At 41.9% G+C, this 22,754-nt stretch overlaps 1 protein-coding gene across 13 annotated transcripts in view; it reads left to right on the top strand.

Annotated features, from left to right (window-relative positions):
- The window catches only part of ptprfa (protein tyrosine phosphatase receptor type Fa), a 300,893-nt gene that overhangs the window by 163,902 nt on the left and 114,237 nt on the right, over positions 1–22,754 (top strand). For 9 of the 13 annotated variants that reach the window (XM_078259535.1, XM_078259531.1, XM_078259538.1 and 6 more), the window contains exons 11-12: positions 1,121–1,426; positions 10,305–10,498. In XM_078259535.1, coding sequence (XP_078115661.1) covers positions 1,121–1,426; positions 10,305–10,498 — 500 coding nt within the window. The remainder of the gene's footprint in view (positions 1–1,120; positions 1,427–10,304; positions 10,499–22,754) is intronic. The other 4 variants (XM_078259537.1, XM_078259540.1, XM_078259541.1 and 1 more) reach the window with 1 other exon arrangement.

Genomic DNA, 22,754 nt, shown 5'->3' with positions numbered 1-22,754 from the left:
AGCGTGAGCTGCAATAACGTTTTCTCCAAAACATAATGATAAAGCAAATTAGTAAGATATGAACAAATTGTTTAGGACATAGGCTACCCAGTCAGCCTGTTTTCATGAACCATTCGTGCATATAGCTGCGAAAAGTAATGCACTTTAATTCATATTTTACGTACAGTATGTGTTACTGTATACACCACATGACTGCAGCTATATGTAAGACCTAAAACACTGGGCGGAGTTTGTGGCTCAGAAGAAAGTTAATGGGAAAACACAAGACTTTCACCCAGAAAACGGGTGTTTCTGTACCGGGACTACTACTTAGGGGACCGGTGTTTTGAGCCAGACCACAATCTAGTCAAACTAGTCGTTTTGGTGTCTAAACTTAACTGTTGTCACCGCATGACTACTCTATATTGACGTTTAATTTCCGGGATTGTTCAAGTCCCGCCTGAAATTCAGCCGGATGTCCCTTATTTTCCGCCGAATGTCCGTCACCTTCTTCTTTCTTTGTGTGTAACTATGGTTAACTGCTCCTCAGATCTCTGCAGGGTAAATCCAGACAGCTAGCTAGACTATCTGTCCAATCTGAGTTTTCTGTTGCACGACTAAAACAACTTTTGAACGTACACGTTCCACCAAAACAAGTTCCTTCCCGAGGCTATTTTGCAGAGACACCGTTGCTCAGTCGGTGCTTAGCGCCGCCCAAGACGATTGCGATTGGTTTAAAGAAATGCCAATAAACCACCATGCACATTTTTCTCCCGTCTAGGAGTGCTGTGTGGATTAGCCAGACCTTCCTTCGCAGCGCTGTGGAGGAAGGTCTGGCAATGCGAGACTGCCGCATGACAGTTACCCTTTGTCGGCTAACCTTAACTGTCATGTGACCGGTCGTCACGTTACCAGCTGGCAGTCTTCCTAATTTCGTAGGATATCATACAAATTGTTGTGCATATATTTTAGCACAATATAGTACGAACCTGTTCATGATAACGAGTTTAACCAGTTTACATTGGGAAACCTATCTGTAACATTTAAGCACATTATCTCTCTGCAGTCCAGATGGTAAGTTGCTCTGTCTACCATTATCCACCCTGTTTGACCATCACCCTCCCTCCTCCCCTCCCATCAGCCCCCTCAGCCCCTCCCCAGGAGGTACGCTTGCTCAGCCTCAGCTCCACCAGCATCAAGGTGAGTTGGGTGGCGCCACCCACAGACAGCCGCCACGGGGAGCTAGTGCGCTACTCCCTGGCCTACCAAGCACTCACAGGGGAGGACGTGAAGCGTCACCAGGTGTCAGGAATCGGTGCTGATGTCACCAGCTATGTGCTGGACGAACTGCAGAAGTGGACTGAGTATTTGGTGTGGGTGAGGGCTCACACTGACGTCGGGCCTGGCCCGGAGAGCTCCGCAGCCCGCATCAGAACCAAGGAAGACGGTATGTTGATGGTGTCATTGGGAGCAGCCTGGGATACAAACCCTCCAATACTCACTCTGCTCCTCTTCTACTGCTGCTGCAGTTTAGTCTCACAAGCTCTTGCTCAATGTGTGATACTTTAAAAAGCAAAACAGGAGTGCAAGAAATTATTTTTTAATTAGAGTTAGGGTGGGACATGGTTTTGATTTTAACAATTCTGATTCCAATTCCAATTCTTACTTTCAATTCCGGTTGTTATCAATTACGATTCTTTAAGGGGTGGAGTTGAAACGGGTCACATGCTTTTGTCACAGAGGAAGTTTTCTCTAAGAGGAACATTTTTGTTTGATTCAATGGTGATTTTTTACCGGGCTTTTTCAATGTGACATAAAGCCACACTTTAGCGCGCCGCTTACTGTGCTCCATGGCTGCAACACAACAAGTGCCTGGAAGTACGGTGATCGTTACGGAGAGCAAACCTTGCAAGTGTTAAATTTGGAACCAATGATAGGATTCAAAACCAAATTTTCCAAAGGATTCCAATAAAAAAAAAAACGATTCCATTGGAATCGTAATTTTTGAAACGATTCCCAGTTGGAATCAGTTCTCGATGCCCAATCCTAATTAGTATTGGCATGGTTGAAAAGTGGCTCAGGCCGCCAGACCTTTGACCCTTTTCTGGTAAATTTGTCCAAAACACAGTACATTACACAGTACACAGTAACAATTGTAAAGCAGATCCTGCAATATGTTCTCTCTTGTCTACCTGTCTTTTATATATAATAATAAATCTTTATTTTTTGGTTTATATGATTACATTTAGACTGGTTTTCCTAAACATAATAAGTTTCCTAAACCTCAACATGCGTTAACACTGGTTCAGTTGCCTAGGCCCTGAAGTGTAGGATTTGAAATGTTTTAACATTGCTGACTCCTTGTGGTGAGATAAAAAAAAATACAGTGTGGTCGACAGTAATGTACCCCGCCACCAACAAAATTACAGAAACTCCCATCCCAAGACTATTGGTAGTAGTAGCCAGCAGTGGTTGCTGGAGCCTGGATAAATGCTATACACAAGTTCTATGAGTTTTGAGGATTGTGTTTGACCAATGAGACACATCCAGTGCTGCAACTTGGCCTGGGTCTACAAAAAAGTTCTGAAAGTAAGAAGGATAGTTAGAGCACAAACTAAGGTTCCAGTGATTGACATACTGATACAGATATTCAGTTGCTGAAAAGGTTCCTGGGTGATTTGGAAGCTTCCATACAGTTAAAATGTGCCCATAGACTGCATCAATTTCCACTGGAATTGTTTGTGCCACTAGATTATTTGTTAATAAGATGCCAATACTCAGACAATTATCCCTAGGAATCAAATTCATACCAGACTATTATTCAGCATGTCATTTACAACATTCAAATTAATTGCAGGAAGTAGTGTAGCGAAGTGAAAGGAGGTCAAGGTGGTGGATCAAGTAGTGCATCCAACCTTTACGTGGGAGACTAAAGTTCTCGTGTCACAAACAAAATCTTTCACTAACCTTAGCCAAGCGGTTTGGTTGCCTAACCTTAACCATACCTTAAAAATTGTTAAGTTGCCGTGGCCAGGTTAGCTAGTCGGTAGAGCAGGCGCACATACTGTATATAGAGGTGTATGCCTTGACACAAAAGGTACAACCTGTGACAATTTCCTGCATGTCTTCCCCCTTTCTTCCCCTTTCATATCTAGCTATCCTATCCATTAAAGGCGGAAATGCCTAAAAAAAGAATCTAAAAAAAGGCATTAAATGTACTTCTGGGTTGTGTAGAATGCGGTTGTATAACCAGAAAGAATCCTACACATTGGAGCTTCAAACAATGTTTTACTTGCCAAAATCTAACAATGACCTTACCCTTTCTTGAATCAAATAGTATGACCAGTTTGTATTCTTGCTACAGTATACTGTAATCTATTTTTAGTTCATAGTGAATAGACGTGATAATAAGTCACAGCATGAGGTTGCATGTGCTCATTTCACTTTGTGAGTCTGCTTTGTGAGACGTTTGCTGCCACTGATCTCCTGCCTGCCTCTCTCTGCCAATTCTTTTGTGTTTGTACTGTTTTTCCTAGCATCATGACATAGCTTCAGCCTGTCGGGCTGCTGCCCTGCTAGGCTACGGTGTCTGGAGAATTTCCTGAGTGGGAACATGACATGCTCTTTCCCTGTCTTCAGTCAAATAGGTCTGACTGGCTGCTATGATTCAGTCCATATTGAGGTTCTGCCATCCGTAGAACACATTCATTATTACTGTCACTGCTGGAGACACTCGGAAGCAGAACGCAGCACAGCCCAATGTCCACAGTTATAAGACAGACACCATTACAACAAATCCTTACAAGAGGATTCATCTTTTTTTGTGAGGGCACAATGGCTATTTCATGACCAATGAGAGCAAAGAGTGTCAGGCTCTTTTCTGGAGCCACTAGAGGAAATCAAAGTATCACAGGATAAATCCTGGACAATGTCAGGAAGGCTTAGATTCTTTCTAGCAGCATGTGTGGAACCTCTACTCTGTTAAAGCTCACTGTTGTGACCAGCTCAGGCCTCTTTGACTGCTTTCAAATGAACTCCAGCTCTGCCTTTGACTCCTACCTTAAAGGGGTGATATAATGCTTATATAGGGTATTTCACACTGTTCCTTAAGATCTCCTAATAGGGTATGTAACATTGATTGGGCTGAAAATGGCCCAGTTTCTATTTTATGGGCCCTTATGCATCCCTGTGTTTTGGCCCTATTTGGAACGAGAGCTTTTCTTCCAAGTATGGTATGCTCATGAATATTTAGATGAGCTGCGCGCTGATTGGTTGAGTGAACCACATACACATACATTGGAGACGAGACAGCAGGTCTCCTATTTCAGACACTGCAACATTATACATTGTTTTTCTGCTATTTTGTTATTAAATTCACTTCTGAGACTTTTTTATGCGAGAAATCAACTATATAAAGCTCAAATATGGGCCGTTTTACGAAACTTGATTGCAAATTTGGTAAGCTGTGTCAGACTTCAGGAGCTCCACACAGTCTGACGAGAAAGCGGCAGCCTGCTGGGCTCTATACCCAGGACAAAGACACCGTTTCTGGGTTACTGGACTACCGGGGCTCGGAGCTGCCAGCTGCCGGCATAACTATCGTATATTTACAGTTTGAATTTCGTCATGGCATGTATATCACAGCTACCCTAAGGTTTTACAAAGCTTAAACTTTTGTCCGATTTCAATTTAAGGCATTTTTGTGAATTTGAGGGGTCTCGTTAGGAGGAGCTGCTAGCTAGGCTATGTGTCCCATTCATCCCTATGGGAAAAGATCGCCGCTACACTTTCGGCATAACTATAGTATATTTACACTTTGAATTTCGTCACGGCATGTATATCACAGCTACCCTAAGGTCTTACAAAACTTAGCTATGACTTTTGTCCGATTTCAATTTAATGCATTTTTGTGAATTTCAGAGGTCTGGTTAGGAGGAGGCAAGCTAGCTCTCAGTGATAGAGCTCGCTCGCGGACAAGAGACGCTTATTTCCCCGATCGTTTGTTTAAATAACTCAACACACATATCCATTATAAGATTAAATGGAACCTGTGGTAAGAGATTGCGGGCGTAACAAGCTCGCTGACCGCGCTCTAACTCACACACACCAGCCATTTAGCAGGAAGAGGGGAGCTGCAGGCTCTGGAGCTCGGTCAGGGCAGTGGCTTTTGGTAGTCCAGTAACCCAGAAACTGGGTTGCCAGCTGCTGGCCGTGACGGAGCTCCATCTAGCTCACAGCGGGCCATGGTTTGTGAAGTAGGACAGGCCAGGCGGCGAGGCAGCAACCCAGGCAGCACCGACTGCTGAATTCCGACACACAGTCGGACAAAATTTGCAATTAGCCATCAATTTTCGTAAAACGGCCCATATTTGACCTCTACAAAAAGTCTCAGAAGTGAATTTAGTGATAAAATATCAGATGAACAATGTATACAATTTCTGAGATCTGCGCAACCTATTCAGAAGACTACCTGATTTAATGTTGATGTAAATGTTGGGGCGGGACAAAGATAGAGACTTGAGCCAAATAAGGAGGAGCCACCAAGTTGACGTCAACTATTAGCTTCGTTGAGATTTCAGAGGCAGTTTCAAATTGTGAGATTTGCAGAGGAAAGGGATGTCAATGGGATTTTGAGGTTCTATGTATGTCCTATTTACCCACCAAACTGTCGTTATTCAACTATGACAAGGTGAAATCGGTTTTGCATTCTATCACCCCTTTAAGACCAATGTCTGGATTAATTTGATTGCCTCTTGCTTTTATTGTGTTTAAATTGTCTGTGTCTCAATGGTAATTATGGGGCAAATGGAGAGAGAGAGAGAGAGAGAGAGCGAGAGAGAGATGATGATGCATGCATGTATGTATGTATGTATTTCTATTACTTATCTGCTCTCTGTTAATTGATTTGTTAGATCAAAATCAGATTCCCAGAATTCTAGGATTATAGGGACAAACCTAAATTGTGTTTCCTTCCCCACATCAACGCACTGTGGAGGTCAGTACTGGGTAGATTTGATGATTCCAATGACAAGGGTTCAGTAACCAATTTATGACAATACGTGTTTTACAGTGAAGACTTTATTTTGACCAAATTTTGTTTCATTTAACCCTCCCAAACCTAATGCTTGATTGTGACCCAATTATTTAAAGAGCCCCTATTATGCTTTTTTGGATTTTTTCCATCTTTTATTGTGTTATATAGTTTTATGTGTTTGTAATAAGAGTATAAAGTACAAAAAAACACTCTCTCACAGACAGCACTATTTCTCAACTGCCTGAAAACAGCGTGCCCACATTCCTGTTTGAAATTCCTCAATTAATTATGTAATTGATTGAAAAACCTAGCCCAATTTTTCCAAAAGTGGCTTGTTGTGAATTTAGTTGACCAATCACAATAGAGTGGGCCAGCTGACCAATCAGAGCAGATTGGGCTTTTCGGGAAGGTGGGCCAAGTGCTCAGAGTGTTTCAGACAGAGGAGCTGCAGCAATGGACAGTATGAGAAACATAATGTGTTTTTGAACATCAAAGCATGTAAACCTATTATAGGAGACCCCAAGAGTACAAATAGGACGCTGAAAATTAGCATAATAGGGTCTCTTTAAAGAAATACTAAAAACTCAACAATGATCCCACCCTTTCGTGGGTCCTAACATGTGATTTTATGCCTCTGCGCCGGCGATAGCCGTGGCCTGGTAGATGCTCGGATCTGCTAGAAGTGTTGACATCGAAGGACGTGTATCGTGGCCCTTTTTATTCTGCCTCCAATTGGCTTACCCTGATAGTCTTACACTAATCCTAGTTTCGCATTGCCAGACCTTCCTCTTCCTCCACATCAGAGGAAGGTCTGGCTAGTCCACACAGCATTCAAGCATGGGAGAAAAACGTGCTCTGGTTTATTGGCATTTCTTCAAACCAATCACAATCGTCATGGGCAGCACTGAGCGCTAGACGTAGCCACGGTGCCTCTGCAAAATAGCCTCAGGAAGGAACTTGTTTTGGTGGAACGTGTACGTTCAAAAGTAGTTTTAGTCATGCAACAGAAAACTCAGATTGGACAGATAGTCTAGCTAGCTGTCTGGATTTACCCTGCAGAGATCTGAGGAGCAGTTAACCACTCAACCACTAATCTCACAATCTTTTTCATCTCTCTCCGTCTCCCTGCATGCACCCCATTTGACTTTGAGCTATGATCACTGACTGGCATCTGTCCATTCTCCACAAAGACTGTAGGAGCTTTCGCTGTGCTCCGCCCACAAATTCTCCTTCCAGACAAGTCCATTCAGAGGGTTGTTTGATGGACTGGACCCTATCTTTGACCACTGACAGGCTTCAGCCCACACCAGCAGGGACCTAGGTTCTGATCACGCACAACAAAACAAAACGTGCAATAATTAAATCCCCCTTTCAATACCATGGATATAGTGCCACTCCGTCAGGTATGCCAAAACACTTATTTTTATTATAATGATATGAAATTCATGAAAATTCAATATCCAATGGAAAATAATCTCAACATGAAATAGCACAATGTGGTGTCAACATAAAACTCTGGTGATACGGTTGCCATAGATGAACGAAGTGGCTAAGTCAGGGGCGGAGCACAAAATTCTGGGCCCTACTCTCTATGGGCCCCTCCCTGCATCCATAGCTATTCATTCTTGCATCTTTTTGGGCCCTCCTCACATGAGGGCCCTGGGTACTCAGTCCCATTTCTACCCCCAGTCCGACAATCCTGGGCTAAGTGTAAACGGCGATGAGGCTACCGTAGCACTGAACATCCAGAAGTTGCTGATATTTCCTGCTTACTATACTGACTTCAAAGATGTGTTTAGTCTGCGGTTGTCTTTTACATGATCTCTTTTGTTCTTCTTCCGCATTACACAGGCTATGGCTTTGTATTCGTAGAACAGAAGTTTATTGACGCTTTTTTACCGCCAAAGCCTGGAGCTTGATTCTGGAAGCTTGCTGAGACAATATGAGGTTAAACGATTCCAATGGGTCTAAAGCGCATAATGCTGACACCAAGTTACAGAGCTTTACTTTGCCTGCTGTGCTGGGTCATACTTGCTGCTTTATAGCTGCTTTAACACTTTTCTCTCCATGCCTTAATCTCTCAACGCTTCCTCTCCTCTCCTTGTCCATCTTAAATTCCATTAATATTTCCACTTCTTTTTTATTGAAGTCAAATCTGTATTCATTTCCACCTCCCTCTGAAGCTGACCAAGCATTCTAGAGAAATCGTTGTGACCTCATTTATCTATAAAGTAGAATAAAACCTTCTCCCAGCATCCTCTTGGGGCTCCATGTGACAAGCTTTGATGTGGATAACCTGCAAAGATAGCCAGCAACCTTCACGTTACTTTGTTACTTTGCCGGGCCTAACTATCTCCTCAGGTCAGGAGAAGTTTCAAACCTTGATGTTACTTACCAAATGGGGATAGAGAAACCACTGGATTGCATATGAGAGAACAGGATTAACACAACTTTGCTTCTATCCAGCACATCTTCTGCTGACCTGACATGTTGGGTGTTCAAACTGTTTTGATGTGATGTGTAATCCTACTGGGGTGGAACTATTTATATTACCCTTAAAATACAGCCGCATTAAGCCGTTCCATTTTGCAAACACATCTTTTCTCTCGCCCAACCATCTACTCTTTTCCAAAGCAGTTTCTGGAGTGTATAAATCTTAAAACACCAGCTTGGTTTTTCATTGTGTAAGATTACAGGTTTCCCTGCAGTTAGCTCACAGCTACTATAGTTAGCAGTGAACACTAATAGAATATAGCAGCACTTTCTACTTTCAGAAATAAAATTGCAGATAAAGGCTTTTAAACCAAATACTACATAACCGGAAATGTTTCAGGAGTAATGTGACCCAGAATTGGGGAGAATTTAACAACATTGGCAGCCAAGATGACATCTTTTACTTCATGCGATAATTTTAACACCGCAGTAGCTTAAAAAAAAACTCCAGTAGTTCCTGCCCGGAGCAGATGACCAATCATAGAAGGCGGGCTAAGCCGAGAGTTTTGGCCACGTTTAACATGTAAATCTGACATTATAACATTGTAGATATGACAGAAAACACGGAAAAGCATGATGTTGCATGATGTTGCCTCGTGTCTTTCTTTGTGGACAGAGGTCAATACTAGAAAACCCTGGAAACACTAGTGTGGACTGCGTTTTTAAAATTAGACAGAGTAGTGTATAAGCAGTCTTAATGACCCGTGTGCGTCTATGCAGGGTGTGATTTAGCCACAAGAAGGCATGAAGAAATAAATAGCAAGAAGTAATTTCAGTAAATGATATCGATAGCTGACATTGTGACATTTGCACCACACACTTCTGTTTTGTTCATCCTGGAGATGAAAAATCAAAAGTCCTATCCAAAACATCCTGCCACTGAAATGTCCTCTTTCTTCATGGTTATTATAGGAAATGCAATTATTATATCAGAGGAAACTGTTGAAGGAATGCTGTTATGTTAGCTACGTCCCTATAATGCAGAGCTATTCATCCGTCAAACCTGTCAAATCTACATATCGACAGATACTGAATAAAGACATGTCAAAATCAGGGCTGTGAAAACTTTGTTTTAGAGTACCTACTGAGCTGGGATTGGACAGTTTAATGTGGCAGTAGTTCCATCGGATTTCCCTCACCTTTTGTGTTGGCGTTCTAAACTCTGGATTTCTCCAGTCAGTGCACGACTAAAACAACTTTCGAACATACACATGTTCCACCAAAACAAGTTCCTTCCCGAGGCTATTTTGCAGAGGCACCGTTGCTCCGTCCAGCACTTAGCACCGCCCAAGACGGATTGTGATTGGTTTAAAGAAATGCCAATAAACTAGAGCATGTTTTTCTCCCATCCCGAAATGCTGTGTAGACTAGCCAGACCCTCCTCCACAGCACCGGGGAGGAAGGTCTGGGCAATGCGAGACTATACCATCAGTAAATCCAGACAGCTAGCTAGACTATCTGTCCAATCTGAGTTTTCTGTTGCACGACTAAATTTGAACGACACATGTTCTACCAAAACAAGTTCCTTCCTGAGGCTATTTTCCCGCGGCACCAGGGCTCCGTCCGGCGCTTAGGGTCACCCAAGACGATTGTGATTGTTTTGAAGGAATGCAAATAAACCAGAGCACGTTTTTCTCCCATCCCAGAATGCTATGTGTACTAGCCAGACCTTCCTATGCAGCGCTGTGGAGGAAGGTCTGGCAATGCTAGACTAACCAAAAGGTAAATGCAGATATAAAAAAAAGAAACTGTCACTCAAGACCCTAAATTTGAGGTTGTGTGCTGTGTTGTGTTGCAGTGCCTGGAGCTCCACCCAGGAAGGTGGAGGCAGATGCCCTCAACTCCACTGCCCTCCGGGTGAGCTGGAAGCCCCCTCTGTCTGTGAAGCAGCATGGCCAGATTCGAGGCTACCAGCTGGTCTACTCCCGGCTGGAAAACGGGGAGCCTCACGGACAGCCGGTCATCATTGACGTTTCCTTTCCTGAAGCCCAGGTACTGTCACGCTCTTAAGCGGGTGGTTAATCAACCCTTTCTCCTACACCAACTGGTCAAATACTGTCGCTTGGTCAGTGGCTCTCAGCGTCAGACACCGACGCAAAAATAACCCTTTAGCATCTGTATGGAACGCACCGGGCAGAGCAGCAGCTCGACCGCGGCACTGTAAGATGACGTAGTATTAAGAGAGACAACCGTAGAGAGTGGTATGAAAGACCAAAAGCTGCGTAAGGAGGTTGGTTGGGGTTGTAGATGGGTTCATGTCCCGTTCTTGTCCTGCGCGTCACTGAAACGTACATTTTGTAACCCCACCCACCATCTCTTCCTAAACCTAACTGTCCCGTTCTTGTGCCGCATGTAAGTGAAACGTACGTCCCGACCCAGAGCGTCAAAGAGTGACACTAAGAGTCCCGGCCATGCATGACTAAATATGACGCTATAGGAGACTATCGGCGGGCGCCTGGGTAGCTCACCTGGTGGAGCATGTGCCCATTTAGAGAGGAGGTTTACTCCTTGATGCAGATACCGCGGGTTCGACTCCAACCTCCAGTCCTTTGCTGCATGTCAATTCCCTTCTCTCTCCCCTTTCATGTATACAGCCGTCCTATAAAAATAAAGGCCTACAATGCCCAAAAAAATTATTCATTATAATTTTTTCATTATTCATTTTACAAAGAAAACAACACAGAGAAGGAAGCAACATCATCATAAGACCAAAGAAAACAATGTGATAAACAGATAAGGACAACCAGAATGCAAAATAAAGTACAATTATGTAAAGCAGTGACAAATAGAAGTTTTGAAGTCCAAAATCAGATTTGTACAATGTCTAAACGGCAAAAGTGAGTTGATTTTAAGAAAGGGTCCACAAGTCAGGTGCACTAAAACATAACATATATATAATGTACACACACACACACACACACACACACACACACACACACACACACACACACACACACACACTATCCAAGAAAGCAATTGAGATCACTGTGAAATCTTTGCACCAAAGAAGAAACCAGGTTAAAGGGGAACAACAATGTAATGGATTAGCAGGTTAGCAGCAGCAGGAGTGATAATGTGTGAGCCCATTGAAGTAGAAGTCAAAGGGTGGGTGTTTCAGAGCACTCAGTGAGATGGCGTTCAGGTTCTTTCCCTCTCGGCTTGTTTTGGTCTCCTGAAGGAGCGTCTCACCTGATTTCCTTTATAAGCAGCATTCCTGTCTTATCTGTGCAAGGCAGGAGGCCCGATGGAGGTCCGGTATCCTACAAGCCATCTACCCACACATATATATACACACACACACACACACACACACACACACACACACACACACACACACTCACATACTTCTCACACCCGCTGAGGGGACTTTTCTTTCAGCCTCATCTGTGATAAGTGTAGTCCATCCCCCTGGCGTCAGTGATGGTGATGAGAGTCAACACACAGTCCGTGGAGGGACTCCATAAATAAAGTCTTCTGCACCACACACATACAGTACACACACACACACACACACACACACACACACACACAGAGCATACACTCCAGAGGCATAACTCATAACCCACACACCTACTGACCTGGCTACATTTGGAATAGACTAATGCCGACTTATCAAAAAGCAGCAAAAGAAGCCAGGTATTTCTATTTCTCAACATCATTACAACAAACCGTCAGAATTAACTTCATACACAAGAAACCCCAATCAGGTGTCCTTCACATTTCTGTTCTTCTCAAACAAATTACTGAAATTAAACTCCTTTCAATTTTTTTTAGAGAAAGTGGATTACTTGAGTTGATTTCTTCAATGAATAATTTCAATCAGGTTTCTTTTCCCGACATAGCACCTAAACGGCTCTCATCAAAGTGACGAACAGTCTTTTACTTATGGCTGATTCTCGTCATTGTTTGATTTGAATTCTTCTCGACTTGAGCTCTGCACTCAACACTGTTGATCACTCTATTCTATTGGATCACTTTGAAAAGCGGGTTGACGTCTAATATACGTGTAAACCACAGCAAGTTGTTTTGGCATCATCGTCATCTGATGACTTCCTGGACTGTATTTCATGTTTCACTGGTACCTGATGTTTTTCCGCTTAACATTACAGTTCTCCGTAGTAGTCTATGGGACTAGAAGTTTTCATGGAGATGGTTAACTTTTCATCACATGTCCAAAGTATGGAATTTCAGTCACAACAAGTGGTTGTATATGGCAGTGTCTCTCAAATGGGGGTACGTGTACCCCCTGGGGGTACTTTGGACGACTGCAGGGGGTACGTAAGATTTTTTGCAAAATGTTTTTTAGTTACAAGGCTGAAGTTAGTTCTAAGTTTCCAAGTTTTTGTCGCTGTTTTTGAAGTTTGTTTGTCACCTTTTTTTTTAAGCTTTGTTTTGTCGCTTGTTATGACCTATTCTTGCCTTTCTTCATTACTTTTTGTCTTTTTTTCTTCGAAGATTTTGTCTCATTTTTCAAAGTTTGTCGCTTTTTGGAATTTCTTTGTCACTTTTGTCGCCCTATTATTGCCTTCCTTCTTTCTACTGTGTTTTTTTCCCAAGTTTTTATAGCATTTCTGAAGTTTGTGTCTTTTTTTTCGAAGATTTTACTATTTTCGACCTATGCTTGCCTTACTTCCTTCTTTCTGTCGTCTTTTTCCAAGTTGTTTTGCCTTTTGTCATTAGCATTCATTTCCAGGTACAAGGCTGTTGTTTAGTAAATCTATCGCTGACATCGCTGTATTGATATCTTTATATAGACTTTTTTTCTACCAAACATTATTTGCGCAGGTTAGGGCTTAAAAAAAATGTCGAAAGGGGGTACATTATTGAAAAAAGCTTGAGAACCACTGGTATATGGGATATGTGAAGTAATGGCCAAATGAAGCGGTAACCCTTCTTTTTACAGTAATTAAGTAAGTACTGGCATTTACATAATGTAATATTATTACATATTAATAATATTACTATTATTTTACTTTAATTAATATTACTATATTACTATTATTAGGTAAATACCACTTGTAATAAGGAGGTAATTATAGAGAAACTACAGCTAAAGTCCAAGGTTGAAGCTCAAGTATTGCTCTTCAATTCAACAAAGTACCATGTCGTTTTTGACCGGTTTAGGATAGTAATAACTCAGATAAAATTGTGTACTTCCTAAGAAGAAGGCAACCCATCTTAAGACATACCCCCTCAGTTACCCAGCAATAAAAGGTACCAATTCAGTTATTAGGGATGCACCAAATCCAGATTTTTGGGGTTCGGACGAATACTGAATCCACTGCTTAAGAGTCTGCCGAATCCGAAACCGAATACAGAATCCTACTCCCATCCTCAGTCCATTAACACAGTAAACACATTAATGAAGTAAACAACGTCCACAGCCTCTAAAATAGTTAAATGTAACAACTTAATGTTGAATTCACACGCTCTTTTCACAACTTGCACAACTCGTATTCTTGTTTCAAACACAAATGTTGTAACAGCGGCGATGTTGTGTATTGTTTAGGGTCCTCGCCACCATGAGACAAATCGGCATTGCAAATTGAACATGTAGCTGGACTTAAATGGCCTTCTTTTGACTGAAAGTACCGCCAAACAACACTTTTTCTGCTCACGAGTTTCATTTTCACTTTCTCACAGCCTACCGCACTGAATGGTCCACCTACGTTAACACCTTCCCGTAATCAACGACGGCGTCATTACGTCGACCAGCGTAGCGCGCGTAGTGCAAGCGTAGGGTTCGGTTTGGTGGAAAAAAATTCTAAGTTTTGGCAGAAACCGAGCCCCGTCAAAAAGCCCAATATTCGGCCGAATCCGAAGCCAAATCATGGATTCGGATGCATCTCCATGGTTTATTTTGTAACAGTCCGAGTTGTACTGTGTACTTTCTATGAATTTAGATGGTACTTTCCAATTAATTACCTAGTTTTATAACGTTAAAGAAGGAGAGAAATGTTGTAGTAAATTTTAATTGAAAAAATAACCAAATCGGAGCCAGAGACTTTTATGCAACAAAAAAGCCCATTGGTCCAAATTTAACCTATTTCCACAAAAATATAAAATACAACATACTATATACCATACAAGTATCACTGACCCATAAGCCTTGGTTTTGCACTGGTGATGCAACCTCCATCTTCACTTCTACAATAATTATTTGTGCTGCAAGTCTTGCATAGGTTTTTTTTCCAATGCGGGGACATTCGTTTCTTGGATTTGACAATGGCCTTCAGTGTTAACCCAAGTGAAACAAAGTTTTTTGAATGTTAAAATGAAATTAAAGTTTTTAGCAGAACCGCCATGCTGTAAGTTGAGGACTATGGTTAGCTGCTCCTCAGATCTCTGCAGGGTAAATCCAGACAGCTAGCTAGACTATCTGTCCAATCTGAGTTTTCTGTTGCACGACTAAAACAAGTTCCTTCCCGAGGCTATTTTGCAGAGGCACCTTTGCTCCGTCCGGCGCTTAGCACCGCCCAAGACGATTGTGATTGGTTTAAAGAAATGTCAATAAACCAGAGCATGTTTTTCTCCCATCCCAGCACTGTGGAGGAAGGTCTGGCAATGCAAGACTACCTTTAAGCTGACAGAAATATTGTAAAAACTTTTTTTTTTAAAGAAAGTAAGAACATAAGTAAGAGAACTTGATAGGAAAGCAATTCAGATGAAGTATACTTGCCCCCTAACAATGTGGAAAGCAGCAGAAGAGTTTCCAAGTTAGACTGCATGCTTTTTGTATTGACACCACCTATTCTCTGTGATGAATGGATTCAGTCTGGTGTACTGATGAATCATTTCAGAAGGAGGCTCAGATCTGTGTGCCAGCAGAACCAGTTGTACCCCGGCTGCTGTGTTTACAGCCCATGTGTCCTTGTCAGGGTGATGGACAGCAGCCTCCAGCTCTGCTGATGAGATTCTGGAGTCCGTCACACAGCTTCAGTGTGACATCACTAAAGCAAAGAGCAGTATTTTTTAAAGCCACTAAGCTTGGCTGTGAGTGCTGAGCTGTGTGTTGTCTCCAGTGAAGCTGCCTGAAAAATCCCTCATCTGTTTCACAGAGGTTTGGCTTGCCAACAGTCTGTACAGATTACTGTCCTGATGACTGCTTTTTTGTCACAAAAAAGACCTTGATGGCAAATTCAATACAGTCATGCCAAATTATCAGAGCTTACAGGCAGGGTGCAAAGCTTTAATTGGCTGCTCATTCCCAGTTTGGTGTTTTTTCCACTGTTTTCCACTCACTCACTGTTTTTCCACTCACTCAATCTCTTTTGCTTTTCTGCTGGCAGGCTTGTGGGTTTTTTAGATCTCAGTGAGGCGTATTTTTGGATGGCTGAAGAATGCTTGAAGGGGCCTCTTATCCCTCCCAGCACTGATGGCTGTGAAGCGTGAGCATCACCTGATCTGATAAGATATGGCAACCTGTCTGTGGCTCATCTCGTTTTGTTGTATCCCAAAAAAACATACCCAGCCAATGGCAGAGCACTAAGGGAGTTGCAGGAGAATATGGGCCCTATTTTAATAAGTGCACAGCGTGAAGCGCCTGCCGCAGGTGTGTTTAGGGCATGTATGAATCCACTTTTGGGTCCGTCAGGCGCATGGTTCAAAAGGGTTGTACTTAGCGTCTTAATTAATTATAGGTGTGTTTTGGGAGTAACATGCAATAAACCAATCAGAGTGTCATCTCCCATTCCCTTTAAAAGCCAGGCGCATTTGTACCTTGGCGCACTGCTATTATGATGGTGGACTTGCTAAGCAGGAAGGAGAAGAGGAGAGGAAGAAGAGGAGAAGAAACTGATCTGCTCATGCGTGAAGTGAAAGCGCGCCAGCAGATCATATCATCATTTTCACATTGTAATATTTTAATTTTTTTATCTTTTGCATGTTTGTGTGCTGCTGTAACAAGCATACGCACGAGCCTAGGCGCATTTTACTAATTTGCTGTTAAAATAACAATAAAATGCTGCGTAATTGACTTCAGACCAGGTTTTTGTTGGTCAATGGCGCGATCACTTTCCGTTGCCTCAAGATAGCAATACGCCAAGAATGCACCTGAACACACCTCCCTGTAAGACCAGCACTCGCAGGTGCATTTGCTGTTTAAACGACGTGGATTTCTGGACAGGAAATTGACAACTGCATTGGTCTTAAACTAGCAAAGACACTTGCGTCGGGCTTTGCGCTGTGCTGCACACTTAGGGCGTTTTCTCACCTGCAGTTGCTCTGGTCCGAATCAGTTGATTTGTTTGTCAACTAGGAGCGACTTCCCCTCGGTTTGGTTTCACACCTGGATAAATCCAAGCTTACCAAAATGCGTCATTACAAATCACGCAAGAACATTCAATCCTCTTATTGGTCAGAGTCTGGGGCGGGAGCAAGAAAGTAAATACAGGAAGAAGGTCCTGTGTTCTGGACGTCTCCTTTGTCAAACCAGCTCATTTCATTTAAATAATCAGACATTGTTTGGCGAGCGACGTTACTACGTCTGCTCTGGTCACCGAGACTTCGCTCTGCTCTGCTGGTGTCTGTCTCCAACTTTAGCGGCGGCTTGTTTGACCACAGAGATGCCAGTGATGGACGGCGAGCTTGACTGCAGTCTATTTCTGTGAGAGAAACAATGCAAGCTGCTACAGTTTGCTGCTCTGCTGCATCGCTGAATTTGCACAGCACACCTGACAGAAGACATTTGCTCAGACTGGTGGAGTATATATAGTTGGTGCGGTTTGAGGTCGGATCACGTTCTCACCACAAACAAACCGCTCCAGAGTTGGATTGAATGAGACCTCCTCATCAAGCAGGTCTCGGTATGCTTGTTTGGTTCGCTTTTGGGGAGCACCCGAGTGCGGTTTCCGCGTTCTCTCCTGTCCACATGAACCGTACCAGCCGGGCAAAGAAAATCTAATAAACCGAACTAAACGAGGCAGGTGTGAAAGCCCCCTTAGACCTTTAAAGGGCTGATGTTTCATGTTGTAAGTTGCTCTCCTTTTAGCTCTGTTTTTGTCTCCACCAACTCCTGGGGAAAATATCTGTCTCTATAGCTGCTAAATGCCTGCTAGTCTCGAAATGTGCTGAGCAGGCAGTATCCAGTGGGTTTACCAGAAAACAGCTACCTGCTGCTGTTGGAAACAGAGTGCAGATCCTCTTTGTATGCAAAATTATTTTTAACACCACACAATGGGATAATGGGATCATTTGCTTATAGTAATGTATATAGGATGCAGGACCATATATTCTCAGTACAGTGAGTGTACAACATACTTTTATTTTAAAGTGCAGTTGCAAATGTACTGCAGTACCAAGCAGACCTAATATTTCGACATTGTCTTAAGAAAAGATAAAGGGAGATCATTAGATAGAGATAGACATAAAGCCATCTAGAATATGTAGCTCTGCTAAAGATTTCATGTTGTTTTCAGTTCTCTTTCCCTCCCTTTCTCGTCTCTATCGGTCTGTTGGTGTCGTCAGTGCAAAGGAAAGGAAAGGATAGAGGATAGTTAGGTAATAATACATTTAAAGATTAATTTTAATCACCCCCCTTGGGAAAATGGCAAAGAGAATATGCATTTCAATAATCTTTCTGCCTTCAAATGGCTGGATTTATGGATTTCCAGCAGTGCAGGGTAGTTGGACCCTGCTGTGAACGGCTCCTCCAGCCACTGTTCAACAACCTAATGGCTGCTTCATTTATCCAGCCAGACAGTGAGCATCACTAAAACTCTGTGAATGTATCGTCGGACTGGTAATTACTCACAACAGTTTGATGATAGTGACAGCCTTTGATCTAGAATCTTCTTCATGTATATAAAAAGAAAGACTATAAGAAAAAAGGCATCACGTGTTAATTTCCAAGTACTCCAATTTTTTACTCATAATGGCTTCAGTGACAAAGAGAATCAATGCGTTCTTTAAAATATACAGTATATGCTGCTATCTCTGCTGCTTTAAGTTTCTGTTGGCTTGCAAAAAATGTTTTCATTCAGTCGTTCCACTTTGATCTATTTTTCGATCGATGACTAAAACTCAAAACATCATGCAGATGCAAATAAATAAAAAAGTTTCAGCCATTTGCTAGTTTCATGAGTGTTTGGGCTCAGCTTTTGGGACATGGTTAGATGTTTAGAAATTAAGAGTAGAACCGCTGCTCCTTCGTATTGAAAGCTGGTTTATAGGGGGATGCTTCCCGGTGGAGGTTTTTTGAGAATATATTAACTGGGAGAAGACCCAGGGGCAAAACCAGAACACACATACAATGTTTCTCATCTGGCCTAAAAACACCTCTGGATCCCCCAAGAGGAGCTATACGATGTGGCTGGACAGAAGGACAACTGGGCTACCTTAACTCCAAACAAGCGTGACCTGTTGTCTCTGCGTTGTTACTCCTGCATGTCAGAAGACATTTGCATAAAGTTGATTATTTCTCAGCTTTTGCAGGTTGCACTGCGCAACCTTTACATAAAGAGCATCCGGTGGTGCTTTTATCTTTTCAGTCTATAGGTGTGATCTGTTAGCCTGCTGTCACTGAGTACGTTTACATGTACACTAATATTCCACTATTATTCCGAATATGATAATATTCCGAAATTTGATTCAGGAATATGCTGGTATTATACAGGTTTTAGAGGCATTCTTTGGACATGTACAGTATACAGAGCATTCAAAATATTGGACAATTTACGGCTTAGAGTCAGCTCTGTTCAATGCTACGGTTGTTGTACACAAACCAACCAGCCAACAGTTCAAGTGAATCCGGCTGCGGTAGAGATGCATGCTCAAAAGAAAAGAAACACAGCAACTTTTAAACATTATGAAAGACTTGAATGTCAACAGGCTTTTGGATATGCACAAACATCGCAACGTCGACCTTTTCAGGAAGGTGGTTGAAGGACTGAAAGAAGGAGGCTGCGTTCACATGGTCGAACAAGCCCTCCACCATAAACATTATTAGTGGACTATTCACTTTCATTAGCCAGTGAACAACTTAGTCAGAATATTGTCTTTTTCAGAATAGGGGCAAAAACCAGAATATTATGTGCATGTAAACTTAGTCACTGTAACCCATACTCAGATACGGGACAGAAAATAGATGGATTAATGGATAAATGGATGGACACTACACAGTGAAAACTATTTTATTTGCTAATAGAAAGCAGTTTTGTAATGAGACTGTTGTGTCGTAACAGGTTGTAAACGCTCTGATTAATATATTTATATGATAGTCCCAGCTGTGCCAACTTTTGACTTTAGTTTGAAGTGAGATTCGATAACGGTGAAGTCATGCATTTTATGAGTAGGCCTCCTGTGACATTCATGCGTTGGAGTCATCACTCCTCAACCCACTGCAATTTTCATCAAAAACTTCAGCAGCCAAATTCATGGCAAATTCAAGCATTTATAAATGCTTGAATATGTAATAATAATATATAAATAGATGAAAAGACAAGTCAATGATAAATAAGTATGCCTGATCAGCATACTTGCCAACCTCTAGACATCATAGCCTATGTTGAAGTTCACTTAAAAAGTTGAAACCGATAACTCATTGAACTCTGTTTGGTGGTTTATGATACTTTTTTGATAATTTGGTAATATATGTAATTGAGTTAATTGTAGTGACATCAACAATAACTTTATTCTACTGAATGATACTGATTTTTTCAACTAGCGATTGTGGCATTAGTTCCAGCTTGTCCAAATGAAGCTCTGTTTATCATGACAGTTGGTAGTACTATACTGAAGGCAGCAGGCATATTTTCCAATCTGCAGTCTCAAAGTGGAGAAATAATGTCAATAATTCTAAGCCCCAATCATGCATGGCACGTCCGCTGGTTGTATTTTGTGCAACCAGTAAAATAACCACAGACCCTTGTGCTTATGTGCACATCAAACATGTCTTTTGATGAATTATTCTACACAGTTTCTTCTGCGCATCAACAGGCGTGTTTGAGCCTGACACATCGAAAACCTTTCACACAGCTTCACTAAAAGTACAGTTCTTTATGAAGTGTCAATTGCATGAGTCTCACGGTCAATGTGTGAGAGTTGGCAGCCCTGTATAGTCTGTTTGTCCAATTTAAACAATGCCATCATTTGAGAACTTAAGATAAACTTTACTTAGATGTATTTAGTGTGTGCCGTAAGATAATTTGAATATCTTGAAGTAGCGTTGATAACTGACAACACAATACCATCAGTCACGTACTGTACCTTATGTGCAGTGTTTAGACCAGGCACTAAGTATATTGCTTCTCCAATATATTTCACCCGTAGCAAACAATGGTTCTTTCATTTTTAATTGAATGTCAAGATGTGTCTCTGTTTCATAAGATGAAATGAAACCGACAGTTCCCCAAGAAAAGAGATTGTCATTGATCCTGGAAGACTTTTGGATCCTTTGGTTTGTCTCTGTCTTCTTGAACTAAAGGTTGTCTGAGTACTGCTGTTAATTTATTAGTTCAGCCAGTGACACTTGCCAAAACAACTGATCATCCTACAGACAGTTTAGTAGATGGCTGCAATAAACACAGCTGGTCCCTTTAGGCATTCAATGAAAAATTCATCCCAGAGAAAAACAACACATGCCACAGAGTATGATGAGGTTACATTGCCACAAGAATATTATTATTGTTCTTTTTTTGATATGAAAGAACAATCCGCTACACCGTTTAGAGTTCATTGATAAGTCACAGAGGCCTTATACTTTAGCCTTGATAAGCTGCTCCCTAACATGCTTCACCAAACTCCTGTTCCTTGTGTTCCTTTGGTGTTTTTGATGATATTAGAATTCTTACAGCGAGAATTGATTACATCGGAGTAAAATAACACCAGACAGGATGACATTTAGAATGATAATGGCTTAGCTCAGTCTGCAGCTTCAAAGGGCTACAGGCTGCCCCATGTTCTGCAGGAGGGTGTAGTTAGTTGGCGGCAATGAGCCTGCTGTGTACAAACTAAAATACATATTAACATACATGGCAACACCACAATAGCAAGGTTTCATAAAACTATTTTGTTGGCAGCTAGTGAAGGCCTACTCTATATTGACGACGCTTCAATTCCCAGGATTGTTCAGGTGCCGCCGGAGGTTCCCCCGGATGGCCCTCATTTCAGCCGGATGTCCGTCACCTTCCGCTTTCTTTGTGTTGGCGTTCTAAACTCCGGTGGGTTTATGAGGACTATGGTTAACTGCTCCTCAGATCTCTGCAGGGTAAATCCAGACAGCTAGCTAGACTATCTGTCCAATCTTTCTGTTGCACGACTAAAACAACTTGTTTTGTTCCACCAAAACAAGTTTCTTCCCGAGGCTATTAAGCAAAGGCACCATTGCTCCGTCCAGCGCTTAGCGCCACCCAAGACGATTGTGATTGGTTTGAAGAAATACCAATAAACCAGAGCACGTTTTTCTCCCATCCCAGAATTCTATGTGGACTAGCCAGACCTTCCTCCGCAGCGCTATGGAGGAAGGTCTGGCAATGCGAGACTAGTGATGGCCAAATGAAACCTCATGAAGCTTTGTGCAGCATTATCTTTGTTTTCTGAGCCCACTAGATGGCGCTCTCTATTCAACAAAGGGTTGAAAGCACACTGAATTGCCTATTTCTTTAAACCAAAAGAATACTTTAGTGTGCTCAAAAAAAAAAAAATAGTTCACAAAGCTTCTTGAGGCTTCATTTGGCCATCACTATTGGTAGTCGAATAAGATAATCAGTGAATTATTTTTCTCAGATGTATCTTAACCATGTCATATGATATGCTATGCTAGTCAAGCACACTTTATAAACAAATATCAATGGGACCACTACATATAACAAATGTAATATCTATACATTATAGACACCAATGACTATCCCTTTAACAATGTGGCCAGATTTAAGCATATTGACCATACACAGTCCAGCCATATACTACGATTCCACCTAGTCTTGCTTATAAACTGTTTACAACAGACAACATCTCTTGAAAGTGTTGCTATATTCAACTTCATCATTTTCAGTCTTATTGGCGTTACAGACCAGATGTTGGTTAAGCCCCTGCAGGTAGGCTGACATAATATCACTTTATCCAGTTGTAAGTGAACATATTTGTGGCTTTCCCTATCAATCTTGGTATTCATTTCTGACTCAGTAGAGATTTATAATCACTGTGATGGAGGTCCATTAGAGTATTTAGCCCTGCAGAAATAAGGTCTAAATATAAAAACAGACAAGCATCAACGAGAGACAGAGATCCAAACTGAGATTAGACTGTAAAG

Source organism: Sander vitreus, chromosome 9, assembly GCF_031162955.1.
Source record: "Sander vitreus isolate 19-12246 chromosome 9, sanVit1, whole genome shotgun sequence".
NCBI lineage: Eukaryota > Metazoa > Chordata > Actinopteri > Perciformes > Percidae > Sander > Sander vitreus.
This window is presented reverse-complemented; position numbering and strand designations above follow the sequence as displayed.